This window comes from Neovison vison, chromosome 3 (assembly GCF_020171115.1).
Source record: "Neovison vison isolate M4711 chromosome 3, ASM_NN_V1, whole genome shotgun sequence".
In the NCBI taxonomy this organism is placed as follows: domain Eukaryota; kingdom Metazoa; phylum Chordata; class Mammalia; order Carnivora; family Mustelidae; genus Neogale; species Neogale vison.
This window is the reverse complement of record NC_058093.1, coordinates 115,681,832-115,701,453: the sequence shown is the minus strand read 5'-3', so window position 1 is coordinate 115,701,453 and position 19,622 is coordinate 115,681,832. Positions and strand designations below refer to the sequence as shown.

At 46.1% G+C, this 19,622-nt stretch overlaps 1 protein-coding gene across 1 annotated transcript; it reads left to right on the top strand.

The window, feature by feature from the left end:
- Positions 1–2,424: 2,424 nt before the first annotated feature.
- AMER3 (APC membrane recruitment protein 3) lies at positions 2,425–14,642 on the top strand. The gene is made up of 2 exons (XM_044240961.1): positions 2,425–2,507; positions 8,659–14,642. Exon 2 carries the CDS (start codon positions 8,679–8,681, stop codon positions 11,115–11,117), a length of 2,439 nt encoding a protein of 812 aa, XP_044096896.1. The 5' UTR covers positions 2,425–2,507; positions 8,659–8,678; the 3' UTR covers positions 11,118–14,642.
- Positions 14,643–19,622: the final 4,980 nt, after the last annotated feature.

Sequence of the window (19,622 nt, the reverse complement as noted above, 5' to 3'; positions counted from 1 at the left end):
GCTAAAATCAACAAGTCAGGAAATGACAGATGCTGGCGAGGATGCGGAAAGGGGAACCCTCCTACACTGTTGGTGGGAATGCAAGCTGGTGCAACCACTCTGGAAAACAGTATGGAGGTTCCTCAAAATGTTGAAAATAGAACTGCCCTATGACCCAGCAATTGCACTACTGGGTATTTACCCTAAAGATACAAACGTAGTGATCCAAAGGGGCACGTGCACCCGAATGTTTATAGCAGCAATGTCCACAATAGCCAAACTATGGAAAGAACCTAGATGTCCATCAACAGATGAATGGATCAAGAAGATGTGGTATATATACACAATGGAATACTATGCAGCCATCAAAAGAAACCAAATCTTGCCATTTGCGACAACATTGATGGAACTAGAGCGTATCATGCTTAGCGAAATAAGTCAAGCGGAGAAAGACAACTATCATATGATCTCCCTGATATGAGGGAGTGGTGATGCAACATGGGGGCTTAAGTGGGTAGGAGAAGAATCCATGAAACAAGATGGGATAGGGAGGGAGACAAACCATAAGTGACTCTTAATCTCACGAAACAAACTGTGGGTTGCTGGGGGGAGGGGGGTTGGGAGAAGGGGGGTAGGGTTATGGACATTGGGGAGGGTATGTGCTTTTGGGTAAATTGGAAGGGGAGATGAACCATGAGAGACTATGGACTCTGAAAAACAATCTGAGGGGTTTGAAGTGGCGGGGGGGTGGGAGGTTGAGGTACAAGGTGGTGGGTATTATAGAGGGCACGGCTTGCATGGAGCACTGGGTGTGGTGAAAAAATAATGAATACTGTTTTTCTGAAAATAAATAAATTGGAAAAAAAAAAGAAACAAGCAAAAAAAAAAAAAAAAAACTCTCTGAGGGACGAAAGTAGATGGCTTAGAATAGCTCTCAATGGCCAAAGGGTGACAAATTGGAAAGGAAAAGAACAATTATCACTCATTGGAAGAAGTTAAGCCCGTAATTATTCCTCAAAAGGGGGAAAGTTTAAGAAAAATATAAAGTCCTTGTAATGAAAAAGAGGGAAGACCATAATAAAAGGAACAAATGTTTATTAACTTTAACTAGTAAGGACTGTGGAGTCTGTAGGAGTCTTATTCTTAATTTACGGTATATGTTGCAATGAAACATAGATCCTCCTTTGTTTCTACCTAGTAGGGGAAGAATTGACTAAAGGAACTCTGATGGTCAGAAACTGACAGGAAAGGTCAGATCTATACCATCAACACCTGGAGAGGGGACATCTGGGATCATGCATGCTGCATCAGTCAGCAAGTAATGTCCTCTCCAGGGGAGGTGACAGCAATGGAACTCTCGACTCTGGGGTTTTGAGAAAATCATGGCCTTTGCCATTTACGCTAGCCCTGATCTCTTTCTGGCCTCAGCCCAAACCTGTACTGGGCAAACCCTATGTCCTTCCTTCCGTTACTCACTGCCTGCATTCACCCCTATTGTGTGGAACCAGCCCCTTACCTCCACCCTCTTCTACAGCCCACTTCCTCTCGGAGGAATCAGCAGCTTCGTCAGCACCAGCTGTGTGTTCCCGCCCCTCTCCACCCCACATCTCTTCCCCCACGTTCTTGGCACTGCTCCTTGAGCCATCCAGTGATTACTTAAGCCATACTTTATTCCTTTCCCCCAGCATGCCATCCCTCTGTCCTCGGCCCAGGCCCAGCGGGGAGATAGTTCCCACAACGTTTCTGCTCTTCCCAAGACTGCTGTAGGGCAAAGCAACAGAACACCTCACACGATGAGTAGCAGTAAAGGAAGTGCCTTGTTCCCATAAATAATATAATCCGGTCCAAGGAAGGCACTCTGTATTCTGTAAGACTTCTGCCGCACATCAGGAGACTGGCCTGCCCCAGATCCGCTCTGAATCCTGGGTAGGAATCTCGAAGGTTGGGGTTAAATCTTCCTGGACGCTACAAGCTGCGGAGATCAGGGTGCCTACACCTGTGCACTCTAAGGCTTTCGGACCACTGCACAGGCTTGCAGTCTGGAGCCAGGGGAGACCACTGCGCTGCTGTACATCCCAGCAGCATTCGTAGCTGGGCCTGAGGAATGAAAAACCACAGCCTTGCGAAGAGTCAGAGACAGAGGCCGGAGAAATACCTAATAAAGCGAGGCTGACTGAGGTCTGGGTGGCACTGAGGCTACAGTTCCCCGAGAGCAGCCCCCACCCGGGCCCAGTGCGTTTCACTTCGCCCCCAGCGGCGCGGGGCCGCGGAGGACGCAGACAGGCTCTCTGCCCCGCCCCCACCCCGGAGCCCTCCCTCGACTTAACCCTTCCATGCCCGCTTCCTGCCACAACGGCCCGCCCCTCCAAGCCTCGGCGAGCGGGCGCGGGCCCTCCTCCTTTCCCACCCCGCGGGGGCGCGCGGCGCCAGGAGCTGACCGTGGTGCTGAGCTCGGCGCGCGGCTTGAGCTCGGGCGTGGCTCTCCGCCCTGCCAAGGCCGCGTACTGCGACACTCCCGGTCACGAGCGGTAAGTCGGCAAAGGCCGAGGATTTAGGCTTGCGGAGAAAGGGGATGATTTGGAAATTTTTGTATGTTCTTTTGAGCGATGGGCGGACTGAGTGAAGGAATCAGGGTCTGCACCCTCTCTACCCCACAGTGTCCTGAGCGGATGTTGCGGAGTCTGGGGTCTGGGGGCGACGACATTTTTTGGTCTGGGCTAAGAGAACCCTTGCGCGCGGTTGTGGAGGCTGGGAAAGAACAGATAAGACTGGAGACCCATTTTCTTTCAGCCGGGCAGCCCGGGATCACCTAAAGACTCCCTTAGAGGAGGTGGACCAGAACCTTTGCTCCCCAAAAGGTCCTTTGTCTCCCCAGTGTGGGGATTGGGTGAATTGGTGATGTTCTTGCTGCAGATTCTATTTCTGCTTCATTCCCCACCCCACACCTACCCCATTACACGAGGCTTTCTTTCTCCACAATAGCCTTCACTCCATCCACCCTGAAGGTTTTGGCTTAGACAAGACACCCTCTACGGAGGTAAACCATTGCCCCATACATAGTCTCCTACGCTGACCCCAATGTCCAGGAAGTCCCTTGGTGGGGCTCCCCTCTGAAGCCTCTGCTTTTCTATCACCATTCACCTCTTTGTATTTCAAGGCTTGTGATTTTATTGGGTGTTGGGGGTGGGGCAGGGAAAGGCATGGCAAATGCCAAAACTATTAGTCAAAATTTTTCTATCTCCAAAACACTGCTATTATATGTGTACCTGCAAGGTTTTTATTTGCTCCATGATATGCCCAATCACTTTCATGTTAAAAAGGGGAAGAAACTGACAGAATTACCTTCCCAAAGGGAAAAGAAAATCCTAGGCAGTGGAGTTAAAGTTATTTATCTTGTAGAAAGCAGCTAGTAGAATTACTTCATTTTCTCAATTTGCAATAAATCCATATGCAAGCCCATACTCTGTGTAAGACTCTGAGAGGAAAGATTGGCATACATGGAAAGTCTCTGTCACTATTTACTTTCCACTAGGCCCTGGTCTGGCATCTTTTTTTTTTTTTAAGATTTTATTTATTTACTTTACACAGAGAGAGAGATCACAAGTATGCAGAGAGGCAGGCAGAGAAAGCAGGGAAGCAGGCTCCCTGCTGAGCAGAGAGCCTGTGTGGGGCTCGATCCCAGGACCGTGGGATCGAGACCAGAGCCCAAGGCAGAGTATTCATTGTTTTTGCACCACACCCAGTGCTTCATGCAATATGTGCCCTCCTTAATACCCACCACCTGGCTCCCCCAACCTCCCACACCCCGCCCCTTCAAAACCCTCAGGTTGTTTTTCAGAGTCCATAGTCTCTCATGGTTCACCTCTAATCTGTTTTCTTGCCTCCACTCTTTGAGCCTGCTTTCCATTCTCATTTACAACTGATCCATTAAAACTGAAATTTCACCCCTGTTACTCACCCTTGATGGTCAGCTTTCCATTATGCATAGGATAAAAGCCAAGACCCAACCTTTGAACTTGGGTCTGGTGCAGTCTGCCCTACATATCTCTAGGCCTCAACCCACTGGCTTGCTGCTCTGGCCACCTGGGCCTGCTTTCAGAGCTTTAAATATTCTTCATCCTTTGCTCAGCAAGGCCTTTCTGAGGGATGTTCCCTCTGCCTGGAATATGTTTCCCACATCTCTTACCTGGTTGTTTTCCACTGTCTTTTAGATCTTGGTTTAAGTCCACATCTGTGAATCAGAGCTGATTAAATAAATACACAAGGTGGTCCCTGTTCTCATGGACTTTGGAAGTTCATTTTAGAGAAGCGAGACTCAGTCCAAGGTCTTAGTGTCACTGAGACCTGTCTCAGAGAATAATGTGCATAACTGTAGAATTAACGCAGCCCTTCTGCAGACCCTGGGGCACCTGGGCAACATCGTGGCCGTCCTGGGTCCCTTGCGCGACCAGCTGCTGACCCTGAACCAGCACGTGGAGCAGCTGCGCGGCTCCTTCGACCAGACCGTGTCCCTGGCCGTGGGCTTCATCTTAGGCAGCGCCGCGGCCGAGCAAGGGGTCCTAAGGGACCCCCGAGAGTGAGGCCTGGCCTGCACCCATCCCTTCTGTAGCACCATGTCCCCTGTGCCCTGACCCCACTCTGTGACCCCACCCTACTCCAAATCTAGGTATGTTCAATAAAGACATTGTTAATTTCTAAAAAAAAAAAAAAAAGCCAGATTCAAAAAAAGATGCCAGATTCAGCATTCTATTTAGAAAATTTAGGCATAAATATGTGACTAAAATGTCTCAAAAGCATAAATATTTCATTTAAATAAGCAGTAGCTCACTGTCAATGGCATTTAGAGTCCTGAATCTTAGAGAATTTTCAATCTCATTGGGGAGTAAGAAGACCAAACAAGCAACAGAATGAGGAGCCAATGATCACTGAGTGCTACAGATTAGAAGGCACCAAACCAGGGAATGGACAGTGCTACTTTTTCTTTTGGGGAGGGATGTGGAACATGGTAAAGGATTCCCTCTCAGGTTTCACGCTGAGCACCACTGGAGAGGTCTTTAGCTAGAGGGTTACAAAGCAGAATGTGCACTTTTGCAGCTGGAAACCTCGACATATTTGGCCTCTGCCTTCAGGCAATTACAGTGTCAACATCTGGCTATCCAGATAATTTCTACTCTGCCCCTGAGAACTGTCATGGAAGGTGACTGCTCAGCTTCCTCCAGTTCGGCATTGGGCCCTCTAGCCCCCCAAGGGATTTCCAACCCATGTCACAAATGGACCCATTTCTAAAGAGTCAGGCTCTGGGGTGCCTGAGTGGCTCTCTGCCTTCGGCTCGGGTCATGATCTCAGGGTCCTGGGATCGAGTCCCACATCGGGCTCTCTGCTCCGCAGGGAGCCTGCTTCCTCCTCTCTCTCTGCCTGCCTCCCTGGCTACTTGCGATCTCTGTCTGTCAAATAAATAAACAAAATCTTTAAAAAAAAAGAGTCAGGCTCTGATAAAATATTTTAATGTAGAATCTGGACTGAACATACACTGAATGTCACATAATTGTTCCAGTATTTAGCAAGTTTCTCAATCATTATTCTGAATCTTAATGCTTATTTCCCTATCAATGTGCCAAAGTGTTAAACTCAGGAAACAGAGTTGGCAACATCAGTGACACTGAGTCCAGCCATCTGTAGAAATGACTGCTATTTTGAGACTTTATTTTCCAAGTTCAGAATATAGTGAAATTTCCAGTTCTTTGTGATTTTAAATCAGTTAACTGAATTAAGAATTAAGAAATCAGTTTTATTTATAGAGATCAGATCTCTATATCACCTAGAGTATCAGATAAACCATTTCAGTTCTTGTAGTTGCAATTTCTTCACACAGTGAAGTAATCTTTATCATGCTCACTTGAAGTTATTCCTAAGAGCATAGTAGTAAAAAGATTTTTGTAAAACATAGAAAAGAGATCTCATAATAAATATCTCTAAAATTTCATTGCATAGAAATTAAATTATCTTCAATTATAATTTTTCTAAATTTGTGTGCACTATACTTTCGATTTCAATCACTATTTTCATTGTGCTTGCCAAAATTCTTCATAAAAACACATTTATTAATTGATTTTTAAATTTCCCATGAAGAGGAGTTTGAACTGTTGGTTCATAGAATATCTATCATGATTAAGAGCATATGATCAGAATTAGATGGGCTTGGTTTCAAATCTTAGTTCTGTTACTTACCACATGGGTAAACTAAACCAACCTATTGACTTTTCTGGACCTTAGTATCTCCTTTGTAAATGGAGGTTACAGCAGTATATCTCATAAGGTTATTGGCCAAGCTCTCACCTGGATAAGAAGATGTAACCAAGACTCAAATCTGGGTTCTCCAACTCCAGAGTCTAGATAGTATCCACTATGTTGTGGATATTAAAACCCATCAGATAAGAAGGACTTATCTATGCCACAAAGGACTATGGGGAATGAAAATGGGATCTGCAGATACAGGGTAGGAAAGGCTTGGGCACATGCCACCTCACAAAAGGCAGAAGGCAGCTTGAAGCACTGTCCCATCCAGGATGCTGCCACCAAGAACTGAGCTGCCCCAAGCCAGGTCTGGATTCTGTCATTTTCCCTGGTCCAGTGCCAGCTCCTCCTATCCTTCAGCTAGAAGTCCCAGGTGTTCCTCTGCAGGGTAGGAAGCACTGCTTATAGGTCGGAGTAGGGTTGAGGCTGGTCAGCTTGCCCCTGTGAACTCCTACAATGACAACCTTGTCACCCCTTTTCATCTTCTTCAGCTTTAATGTTGTTAACTGGACTGTGAGGCAGCCCCTCTGCTCACCTCCAGGTCCTCATGGCTAAGCATTTGAGAGACTCCAGAGCTGACCTTATATGGCTTACATCTGTCTAGCAGCTTTCTGAAGGTAGCTGCAAATCTGTGTGGACAATGGACCCGAAGGCATGCAGACTGACAGAGCCACTTGCCTTTACACTTGCTGCATCCCTCCCTCACAGACTACAAATTATGGGGGAGTGAATTCAGGAGCTCCCTATCAAGAAAGTCCTTGTGGAGAGTCAAAGAAACCCCAAATTCATTCCTGTAATCTTTCCCTGGACAAACTGACAGGATGGACTGTCAGATTACCATCACCAAGGAGAGGAAGAGCTGCTGGAACAGGCTGCGCTGTGAGCTGGGTGCCAGTGAGAACACAGAGAGGGAGAGTCCAGGGAAGGTCACAGGTGGTGCTCTTGGGCATCACATTCTTTTGTTCCACTCTTGTAGGCCTCTAAACACATTCCAAAAGCAACATGATTAAAACTATAGATTGTTGCTTCTCTCTCTCAAACCAGCTCTTGGCACAGGCCCCTTCCTTGCCTTTATTTAGTTTCTACTTCCTCACCTTTTCCCACTTCTTAGTCAGTATTTACTGTTCCTCAATGTTGATGACTTCTCTCTCTTTATTCAGTTGCTGGGTCCTAGCACTTCTGCCTTTGAAAGGCCCTATATAATTTCACCTCTCTTTTTTGTGACTTATGAGTATAGCTTCCATCTGGATCTTATCTCCACATAATTAGCCCACTTTAGTTACCTTTTGTGAATCTTCTCTGCTCAAAACTTCTCTCTAATTTATTCTGTCCTCCACTCAAAGGTCAGAGAAATTGTCTTAGACCACCAACTTTGTTATGTTACTGTTTCTACACACCCACTCACTCAGAAGGCTTTCACAGCTCTTCACTGATTTCAGAGGAAGGTCACACTTCCCAGCTATGCAAAAATGGTCAAGATAACACTCTTACTGGCTTCCCCACACACACCCAGGACAGACATTGTTAATCAATCCCAACAGTCTGTCACATTAGATTAGACTGGATATCCATCTGGGTGGCACTCTGGATGGCACTCCAGACATCAACACTTCTCAGGTGTGCACAGAAAGCGATACCTGCCTGATCTCCAGCCCATCATGTTCTGTGTCTGTCTAACCTGCCTGGTCTTGGTCTCATGTCTGACTCCTCACTTTGGTCTTCTACCATGATGCCATCTCTCTTTTCAGTGCTCAAACCCAGCATGCACCATTAGATGCTTGGCTGTGCCTTGCCCTGATGGTCTCTGTGTAGACTGAGTCTTGCCTCCTCAGACAGATGCAGTAGCCCTGGAGGGCAAGGTATGTGTCTTTCCTTCCAACTGATAAGTACCCATGTCCATCCCAGAAGGGTTTCCCTTTGAGCTTTGTCTTTTAGATGAAGGCAGGAGCTTATTTATTGAATCCACTGCTTCTTCACCGATACTGTAAAGTTGTGATGCTATATGTAGAGTGCTTGGGCCTGGAAATGGGAATCTGACTTGGCCAGATAAAGTTTGAGAGGATGCTTGGTTGAGTTGAGAGATCACAGACACAAAAACACCAGACCCCAGTCTGCTCTCAATTTAGTTCCCACTGTGTGTGACTTTAAGCACACACAGTGATTTAGCTTCTCTAACATCAGTTTTCTGTGGAGCAGTGGGCAGCCCTGGAGCAGTGAGCACGGGTGAGGCCATTCTCATCTCCCTCTCCCTGCCTCTACAGAGGATCCAAATTTCGTTGTCAACACTCAGCAACAAGGCCACAGTGTAACCAGACATAGGCAGAGGTCTTCTAGAGCCATAGGCCTCCATCTTGGATTCTAAGTGTCTCCTGCTTTCCTTCACAGCAGTTTGGGGCACTGGCAGCATGGAGCTGAAGAGAGGGAAGACCTTCATCAAATCCAGCCTGCAGATTTCCCATGAGAAACCCACAGATCCATCAGCCACCACTCTGGCCAGGGAGGATACAAGTCCCTGGTCAGTCTCACCAGGAGGGCAACAGCAGTCCTACTGTGAAAGGACCCCACAGGTTAGTCCCAGCACCCAAGGATATGACAGATGTTCCAACAATGGGGCAGAGCTGGAACCCCAGGTGGGGGCTGCAGCCTTCTGTGGGGCCACCTTCAAACTTGTACGAAAGAGCAAGACTCACGACTGTGTGCCTGAGGCTGGCAGGGCAAGCACAGCCACAGGGCAGCTGGTGGGCAGTGCAAGCTTCCCAGGGCCCCCCGGCAGCCAGCGCATGATTGATTACCGCCACTTTGTGCCCCAGATGCCCTTTGTGCCAGCTGTGGCCAAGAGCATCCCAAGGAAGAGGATCTCCCTGAAACGACCTAAGAAGTGCTTTCGGAACCTATTCCACATTCGCAGAAACAAGACTGAGAACTTGGGCTCACTGGTGACCAAGGGTGAGAGCCTGTCTTCCCTTGGGGAGCCATCAGAGGATGGTGGGCAGCCAGGCAAAGCTTTCTTCCCCTTAGGTGAGGGACTGGGGCCAGACAGCCTGTGCCAGGACCTATCTGACAGTGAGCTCCTGCCTGACTCTTCCTTTGACCTCTGCAGGGCCTTGTGTGAGGATGTGGCCTCTCTCAAGAGCTTTGACTCCCTCACAGGTTGTGGGGAGATCTTTGCAGATGAAAACTCAGTGCCATCACTGGAACTGAATGAGGGCCCAGAGAGCCCAGCCCAGGTATCCCAGATCCTTGAAAGCAAGGTTCTTAGGGGCCCTTCCCAGGGCAGTGTGGAACAGATGGCATCACCTGCCCAAAATGAGATGTCTGACTTTGCCAAGTTCTGGGACAGTGTGAATCACTCTGTGAGGCAGCAGCACCGTGCCCTACTAGGGCCATGGCTGGGGGGTCCCCAGGGGACAGACACAGACCGTCCCAGGCTAGATGCAGCTGGGCTTGCTGAGCTACCCCTGTGTCCCTGCAGGGACCCCCACAGTGGCTCCAAAGCTAGCTCCATAGACACAGGTACCCCTAAGAGCGAACAGCCGGAATCCGTGTCCACAAGTGATGAGGGCTACTATGACTCCTTCTCACCTGGCCTTGAGGAGGACAAGAAGGAGGCTTCAAGCTCAGGCACACCTGCAGCTGCCTTCCCCCGGGATAGTTACAGTGGAGACGCCCTCTATGAGCTTTTCTATGACCCCAGCGAGGGCCCTGTAGGCCCAAGCCTGGATGATGACTTATGTGTGTCTGAGAGTCTGTCAGGGCCAGCACTAGGAGCACCACTGTCCATGTGCAGCTTCCACGTGGGGGCAGAGGAGAACTTGGCCCCAGCACCAGGGCCAGATCTGCTCAGCCAGGGCTTTTTGCAAAGCTCTTGGAAGGGCAAGGAGTGCCTGCTAAAGCTCTGTGACACCGAGCTTGCCATCACCATGGGCATTATCAACTGGCTTCGCCGTGGCCCTGAACGCCGTACCCCACCCGCCTCAGCTCCTGGAGAAACTGCAACCTCACCCAGGAGACAAGCAGAGAATCTGGGAGCTGGCTCTGAGGAAAAGGGCCCAGATCCTTTGAAACTGGAGGGCAGGGGGCCTGGGGCTTCAGATGCAGGTAGAACTACTGTGGGCTCAGCACCCAGCAGACGGGAACTGTGGGCACATTCTCATCCCAAGGGCCTGCTTGCTGAAGAGAGTAAGATCACAGGAGGGTCCAAGCAGGGAACCAGCACTCTGCCTAGGGACTCATCTCTGGAGTGTGCACAAGTGTCTGGGGAAGGAGGGACACAAGGCTGTCATGAAGGCTTGTTTTCTTCTTTGGGGTGTGAAGCCTCTGCAACAACAGACACTTCCAGCAAAAATAAGATCCCAAACCCTTGGCCTGGCTTCCAAGAGCCCAGACCTCCTGGGAATTTGGAGTGTTTCCAAGATCCTTGGAGGCCAGATCCTGGCAGAACCATTCTTGATGTAGAACCCCCCCTGATAGGCTGTGTGGCCCAGGTGGCAGCTTTGCACATCCACCCAGACTGCCAACCCCCTACTATACACCTGCCAAGGCAGGACACAAACAATGGGCTCTGCAGGCAGCCTCAGGCCAGGGGCCCTGATATTCTCCAGCAAAAACAGCCTAACAAATTCCCTAGCATGCCAGTTGTGTGTGGCCTGCCCTCCCTGGCTAATCCTCTCCACAGCCCACAGGACCAGAGGTGCACAGGTCACATCCTGGACCTTAGCCGACTCAGGGTGGAGCCCACCAGGATGGATGCCCAGGCTAATCTTGTCTCTATGGATGACCAGCCCCTTCAGCTCAGTTCAAGGGCTGTGGAACAGGAAGCACCTAGGGGCCAGCTGGATTCATAGCCCCTCTTGGTCCTACTACCCAGCTGAACCCCCGGGGTCAACTCCCAGGATTCCTGGACCTCACTTCTAATATCCAGTATAAGCGAGCCCCCTTTGCAAGTGCCCCCAGAAAGTTGTTATAGTTTCCTGGCCCATGAGGGCCTCCTCTGCAACCAGCTGGAAGAAGGGCCCCCAGACCAGCCATGGCTGAGCCCCACCTATAGCATGGGCCCTCACTCACCAGAAACTGTGTCTTTGGGGCCACATTCAAGAGAACCTAACATCCAAACCTCCAGCCTCTGTCCCTAATGTTAGGACTGTGGGGGAGTGGGGGTAGCAGCACACAGGCAAGTGGAGCAGAGCATTTTAATGTGGAGGCATCCATGCCTGAACCAGTTCAGCCAGACCAGGTACTGGGCAGCCCAAGGCCAAGGACAGCTGCACAGCTGCCATTGCTCTGAAAGTGTGCCTCACTGATTTCCCCACAAAGAAATGAAGATTCGAATCCCAGTTGGCTGTAAAGTGGCCACATCTGGATTCTCCTCATATAGCATGTTAGAGAGAGGAGCTCAGGCTTGAAACTGATGGGAAGATAACAGTACATCTTATAAATGGCAATTGAGGGAGTCAAGATGTCTGCCTAGGGGTTGAGAAAAATAAATGTGTGGCCTAGGGCTTAGAGGTGGAATGCAGAGTGGGAAAGAGGCAGGATGGGGCACTGTAGATGAGGTCAGGAATGTTAACTGACCCCACACCAGTCTGCTCTCTACCTCCAGAACAAATAACCACAGTGTACTGGGGTTCTGAAGGACTTCTCATGGGAATAAGAAGCAGGAACAGCCTCATCTCATTAAAAACCTTGAATCAGACAACATGTGTTACTGTGCAACTCTGTCAGGGCTAGACCCTGCAGACCTAGTCAATAGGAGTTGGTGAATTCTCTGTCACAAATAAGACCAATAATTTTCCCTGACTTCTCTAAATGAAGCCAAGGATAGCAAAATGTTCTTAGGGAAGAAGCTGATTGATTGTCCACAACTCTGCCATTTTCACCCCTTCACACTGTCAGCATCTTTGCCTCCCCCTTCAGGAAAACTTACCTCGAAATGGAGCTGTAATTCTCATCCTTCTGAAAGCCGCAACAACATACACAGTACCAAATATTCAGAATCATGGAGGGAAAAGGAGGCCCTCATCCTCAGGAAGGGCAAGTGTCAGAACATCAGGTACAGTGACAGACCATGCATCAAGTTTGTCCATGATTAGATCCTACCTCAACCATCATGCTGCAGTGAGAAGCAAAGGATGGGATACCACAGATATGAAACAGTTTCTGGAAGAAAGGTCATCATAGAAAGGGGTAGGTCAGGTGGTGGGGGAGAAATTCCAACCAGAAGGATGCAGTCTCACAGCTGACCACATTCTGGTGCCTCTCCTGATTGTCTGAGGCTTCATTTCAGACTAGAAAATGCTCTGTAGCCCTTGTTAACAACTGCTTACAGGGGCCTACTTTTTGCTCCTATAGGCTTCTGACCAGGCCCATCCCTGGGACATTTCCAGTCTTCTTGGAAAACCACACATGATTCCCTCTCCCAGGACTTCCACAAATGGTTAGGATTATTGAGATGTGCTGGGAGCAGGTTACACATGGAATAGTTTACCTCATCCCTGCATCAGCCTGAATGCAGCTGTCTTCATTTCTCAGATGTGGAGACCAAGGCACGGAGTGCTGATGTGACTTGCCAATGAACATCCTCAGTTAGTGTGTGGGTTGGTAGGGTTTGAGTCCCACCCTTTGGCTAGAACTTCTCTTGCTGAACTCCTGCAGTGAACTCCTCTTTCAAAGCCTTCACTCCTCCCTTCTCCCACAGCACCCTCTAGGAGCCAGCTGCATGTCTCCCTGTAAGCAGCCTGAGTTCCTGGGGACAGAGGGCATCCTTCATTCAATCATGGTCCTTATCACTTTGTACTACACCTGAGCAGAGCAAGTGTTCATTACATATTTACTTGTTGAAAAATGAAATATCAAAAGATTGCTAGTGGTTTTGTTTTCTTATTGAACATGAACCTATGTCTGAAGAGTAGCAGAGTAAAGATTTTACTTTTAGGAGTTCTGAGGGAGTGTTTCCTTGATGTGACGTGGTGACTGGTGGTGATGGGGAGAATCCAGCCAGTGCCAAGAGTGCTGATAAAAGCAGAAACCAAGGAGTTCCGGGACCCAGAGGTTATGGTGGGGGTGGTCTGCAGTGACCCAGCAGCAGAGCAGCAGAGAAAAGGAACTGAGGCCATGCCTACCTGAGAGGGACAATCAGCCCAGTGGCTATCACTCTGGGAAGCCTCTTAAGTAATCCTGACACCCTAGAAATTTTCATTTTCTGCAATGTGGTGGGAGATCATAGCAGTGGCCTGCAAGATACCTTGCTGAGAGAACAGAGGAGGGCCTTCCCTTCCTCTTATGTCCAGTGGTTCTGAGGAAGCCTCGGACTATCTCTTGCCACATCCCAACTCTTGGGTTGCCCTCCCCTGCAAGAGGGGCACAGGCAGTGCCAGTCTAATGGGGCTCTGCAGGCCTCAAGTATGTTCTCCAGGTTGACCCACTGAGAGGAAAGAATAGAACTGTTGGCCCATCCCCTAGGATAAGTACTTAGTCCAGTGTTGGGAGTAGCAGAAGGCTGTGGGGCATTTTCAGAATTCTGGTCATTTCTAATCCTCTTATTCATACATGGCTGTAAAAGTTATGGGAGGTTGTTTCTCCCATATAAAGTAAAATCCTAGCTCATAGAGTCCCACAGAGTTGGAGTGACTCCCCAGGGTCATACCATGAAAAGCAGAGGACTGAGGTACACCCTGGGGCCTGGGCACTGTGCCTTTCAACCTTCCAGCCTTCCAAGGTTGCACTGGATACTGGGAGGTGCTGGGAAGGGGCCAGGCAGTCTCCCAGCCTGCCTTAATGGTGAGGGTGGCCTGGGGTACACCAGAAAGCCTGGATCAAGAGATCAAGAGGGAGGTGCTGAAAAGGGGTAATTATAGGCCAGCACATGCTGAGGGGGACCCAGTGAATTATATCAGTCTTACCTTTCCTGGTTTCTTATTTTATTTTGCTTTACATTTTATGGAATGGGGTAAATACAGGATACAAACTCAAAAGACACAGAAAACAATAAAAGGTCAGTCTCCTTCCTTCTTTTATCTTTCTGTTTTTTTGATTACAAAACTAATTCTCATTTACTACAACCAACCCAAACTATGTAAAGTGCTGAGTCTACTTCCCTGACTTTATTGAACAATAGAAGTGTCCTCAGACCCTTTTTATATCCATGACATAAATACACATGAACTTTCATCTTTTTCACTGCATAGCATATCACAGACATCTTTTTTTATTTAGAATCAATTAACATATATTGTATCATTAGTTTCAGAGGTAGAGTTTAGTGACTCATCAGTTGTGCATAACACCCACTACTCATCCCCAGTTACCCCATTCTCCCACATACCTCCCCTCCAGCAATTCTCAGCTTGTTCTTTATATTTAAGTCTCTCTTATGGTTTGCCTCCCTCCCTGTTTTTACTTTATTATATTTTTCTTTCTCTTCTCCTAAGTTCTTATGTTTTGTTTTGTAAATTCCATATATGAGTAAAATTGTATGGCTGACTTATTTCTCGTAAGCATCTGCCTTCAGCTCAGGTCATGATCCCAGGGTCCTGGGATAGAGCCAGCATCTGGCTCACTGCTCACTGGGGAGTCTGCTTCTCCCTCCCCCTCTGCTCCTCCCCACTCTGCTTCTGCCTGCTCTCATTTTTCCTCGCTTGCTCGCTCTCTCTCAGACACCTTCTTAGCAGGTACCAGCCGCAAACTGTTTCTCCATTCTCTTGAATAGCTCCACAGCATTCTCCTATAGATAGGAATTAATTTAAACATTCTCTTATTGATGGATATTCAAATTATTTTGATTTTTGTTATTACAAACAATGTTCTGCTCACTTTTTATTCTCCTAAATCTTCTTTATTAGAGTCCTCTTAAAAACTGTAAAAATGAAACTTAACAGTGAAAGGATGCATTTTAAAAATAAACAACATATCCTGTTTCCTGTACCTACTGCAAGGAACAACTGTCCTGAGGTCCTGATGTTAATGCCCTAGGCTCCATGGAGATAGGGATATATCACACATACCCGTAATTGGGAGAAGATAGGTGGTTTTTCTTTTGTTATTACATGTAAGACCTTGAAAATTGCCATTTCTATCCTTACAACAAGAAGAATCTGGACAAATAAAATCAATGACTTTTTTTGACCCATCAGAAAATGGCAAATAACTTCCTTGAAACATGGAGAAATAGGCGCATTCAGAGAAATACAACAACCAAGACCTGGAGCAGAAGCTCCAAAATGACAAAAACTGGTAGAAAGAGTTAAAAAGTAATTTTGACAAATTCTTGAAGCATGAGTAGGAATCTAGGGAGATAGACAGTCAGGGGGACATATGCTTTCATAGTCCTTTCCTCTAGGAAACATCAAGTTTTCAGGATGAGGATAGAGAAAGATCCCCTTGTGGGCATGGCCGAGGGAATGGAAAGGTAGCTACTGTTAAACCCTTCAGAACCTTCTCCCAGCAGGTCTACCTCACAGGGGAAGGACTTCTCCAGAGGGCTATTCTGAAACTTTTCCAACCTGAAGGAAAGGAACTTCACCCCATTCCAGTTCTCTTCAACCTTCCTGTCTCAGGTAAGAATAAGTGAATAAGTATATAAGCAAATAAATACATAATATAAGGTACAGTCAATTGGGAGGGAACTGCAAGGAAATAGACTGGAAACAGTAGGAGAGATGGGATTAAGTCTTCTGAAGTTTTTTTTTTTAAGATTTTATTTATGTATTTGACTGAGATCACAAGTAGGCAGAGAGGCAGGCAGAGGGAGGGGGCAGGAAGCAGGCTCCCAGCTGAGCAAAGATCCCGATGTGGGGCTCCATCCCAGGACCCTGAGATCATGACCTGAGCCGAAAGCAGAGGCTTAACCCACTGAGCCACCCCGGTGCCCCAAGTCTTCTGAAGTTTAACCCAACCTCTGAGGCAACCCCCAAAATGACTGAAACTTACTTCAAATCTTAGGAGATAAAGAAACATCACTTTTCTTCCCACCCTATGCACTCTCCCTGCTACAACATTAATAAGAATCCAATAATAATAATAACAGTGGGTTACAACTTAAAAAGCTATAAGACAAAGATTCCATCTAAGGACCAGAACAAAGGGAAGCAAGCCAGAAGAAGAAGGAAAAGGAGGAAGAGGAAAAGAAAGAGGAGAAGGAGGAAAAAAAAGACAGTGACAGTGGAAAAGAAGGAAAAGGAGGACAGAGGAGGAGAATGGGGGGGGGAAGAAGGAGGGAAAGTAAGCCCACTAGAGTAATATGAAGTCTCTGGTGCCTTTAGCTGTGACAAATATTAAAATAGACTCTTAGCCAGATTAATGTAAATCCTTACACTAAAAGTCTGTTTGCCTCAGTACCTATTACCCTATACAACATGTCCAGCTTTCAACAAAAATTTATAAACCTGGCTAAAGTCGAGAAGAAACAATGTCTGAAGGACAAAGTTATCATCAGAATCAGACTCAAAGTTGTTGGAATTTCAGATGAGTATTGTAAAATAAGTATTACCAATAAGTTAAGAGCTCCTCTAATGAGAAAAAGTAGACAAGATGTAATAACCCATGGAAATATAAAATTAAAGAAGTATAAAAATGATGAGTTCCTTGGCATCGCTCATTGACAGATTCAACATGGCTGAGTAAAGAGTCAGGAAGCTTTACTAGAAAATATCTTGAGACAAGTAAAAATGGAACTCCACATACCAAAACTTATGGGATGCAGAGAAAGCAGTATAAAATAGAAATTTGTAATCCCTACATTAAAGAGGAAGAAAGATTTCAAATCAATAACCTGATTTTATACCTTAAGAAATTAGGCAAAGAAGAGAAAACTAACTCAAAGTCAGCAGAAGGAAGGAATTAATAAAGCTTAAAATAGAGGGGGAGGGGAGAGATGGCAAGGGAGTAGGAGACCCTGTTTCAATGGGTCCTCTAAATTGAGCTGAATATCTACCAGAACACTCTTAACACCCATCAAATCAGTCTGAGATATGATTATACACTTCTGGATCTCTACGGGGCCAGAAGATCATCAGTACAGGGGAGTGGGAGTGCTCGGACTGATATCGGAGGATTAAACAGAAGGTGGAGGGAGCCACCAGAAGTGACCCATTAGAAAGTAATGAAAGTGCCCTGTGATTGGGGACGAGCATTAACTTGGAGACCGGTTAACAGCACTCAAAAAGAACGGAGGGTCTTAAGGGGCAATTGGTAGGATCAGGTGGCCATGGGCATGGGTCTAAGCCCACAGCAGTCACAGGGCAGTGACTGGGTCTTAGCCCAGGGCAGTCACAGCCAGCAACCACCCGCACCTGGGGGCTCCAGTCAGCTCCCTAGGCCCTGGTCTTTCTGCAACCTAAGACCTGCACCACTGTCGGGGCTGGGTGCAACCCCACCTGTGCCTGAGAGAGCGGAGAGAGCCCGGTGCAAGAAGGAGCCTAGATGCCCTTCAACGGACGAATGGATAAAGAAGATATGGTCCATATATACAATGGAATATTATACCTCCATCAGAAAGGATGAATACCCAGATTTTCTATCAACATGGACGGGGCGTGGAGGAGGTTATGTTGAGTGAAATAAGTGAAGCAGAGAAAGTCAATTATCATATGGTTTCACTTGTGGAGCGTAAGGAGTAGCACGGAAGTCATTAGGAGAAGGAAAGGAAAAGTGAATTGGGGCAAATCAGAGGGTGAGATGAAGCATGAAAGACTGTGGACTCTGAGAAACTGAGGATTTTGGAAGGGAGGGGTGTGGGGGGATGGGTGAGCCTGGTGGTGGGTATTAAGGAGGGCATGCATTGCATGGAGCACTGGGTATGGTGTGTAAACAATAAATCTTGGAACACTGGAAAAATAAAATTAAATTTAAAAAATAAAATAAAATTCATCTTATTATTGTGACTTATTTCACTGTTTGATTTTTGGTAAATTGAATCATCCTTACACTTCAAGAATAAAATTCATTTGGTTTTGGTGTGTAATTCTTTTAATATGCTGCTGAGTTCAATTTGTTAGTATTTTGTTGAAGACTTTTATATCTATATATTCATAAGGAATATTGGTGTGCAGTTTTCTTTCAATGTTTCTGTATCGGGTTTTGGTATTGCGGCAGTGCTTGCTTCAAGAAATGAGTTATGAAGGGTCCTCACCTCAACTTGTTTTTAGAAGAGTTTGAGACAGATTGGTATTAAATCTTCTTTAAAATGTTTGATAGAATTCATCAATAAAATAATCTTGTCTGGGGCTTTTTTGTTGTTGCTGGGAAATTGTTATTACTAACTCAATTTTCTTACTAGTTATAGGTCTATGCAGATTTTCTATTTCATGACTCTGTTGTTTTTCTTAATTTAAGCATAATTGACATACAGTCTTATATTAGTTTTAGGTATTCAGTATAATTAAATAATTCTATACATTTATGATAAGGGTACTCTTCACCCCTTTGCCTATTTTATCCATCCCCTCTCACCAGTTTGTTCTCTGTATTTAAGAGTTCTTTCTTTCTTTCTTCTTTCTTTCTGTCTCTTTTTTCTTTGTTTATTCATTTTTTTGTTTCTTAAATTTTACATACGAGTGAAATCATGTGGTATTTGTCTTTTTCTGATTAGTTTATTTCACTTAGCATTATACTCTTTAGTTCCATTCTTGTTGTAAATGATAAGATTTCACCTTTTTATAGATGAGTAATATTCCATTGTATATACATACCACATCTTTCTTATCCATTCATCTATCTGTGGACACTTGGGTTGCTTCCATATCTTGGCTGTTGTTAAATTATATTGCAATAAACATAGGAGTGCACGTGTCTTTCCAAATTACTGTTTTCATTTTCTTTGAGTAAATACCTATTAATAGAATTACTGGATCATACAGTAATTGTATTTTTAAATTTTTGAGGAAACCCCATATTGTTTTTTACAGTGACTGCACCAATTTGCATTCCCACCAACAATGCATGAAGATTCCTTTTTCTCCACGTCTTGCCAAAACTTGTTATTTCTTAGGTTTTTAATGTTAGTCATTCTGACATGTATAAAGTGATATCTTATTGTGGTTTTAATTTGCATTTCCCTGTTGATGAGTGATGTTGAACATCTTTTCATGTGTCTGTTGGCCATCTGTATGTCTTCTTTGGAAACATATTTATTCAGGTACTTTGCTCACTTTTTAATTGGATTATTTGGGTTTTTTGACATTGAGTTGTATAAATTCTTTTTTTTTTTTTCCCAATTTATTTATTTTCAGAAAAACAGTATTCATTATTTTTTCACCACACCCAGTGCTCCATGCAAGCTGTGCCCTCTATAATACCCACCACCTGGTACCCCAACCTCCCACCCCCCCGCCACTTCAAACCCCTCAGACTGTTGT

Excerpts from the sequence above, each read along its gene's own strand:
- AMER3 (XM_044240961.1), top strand. The coding sequence starts at position 8,679 with ATGGAGCTGAAGAGAGGGAAGACCTTCATCAAATCCAGCCTGCAGATT.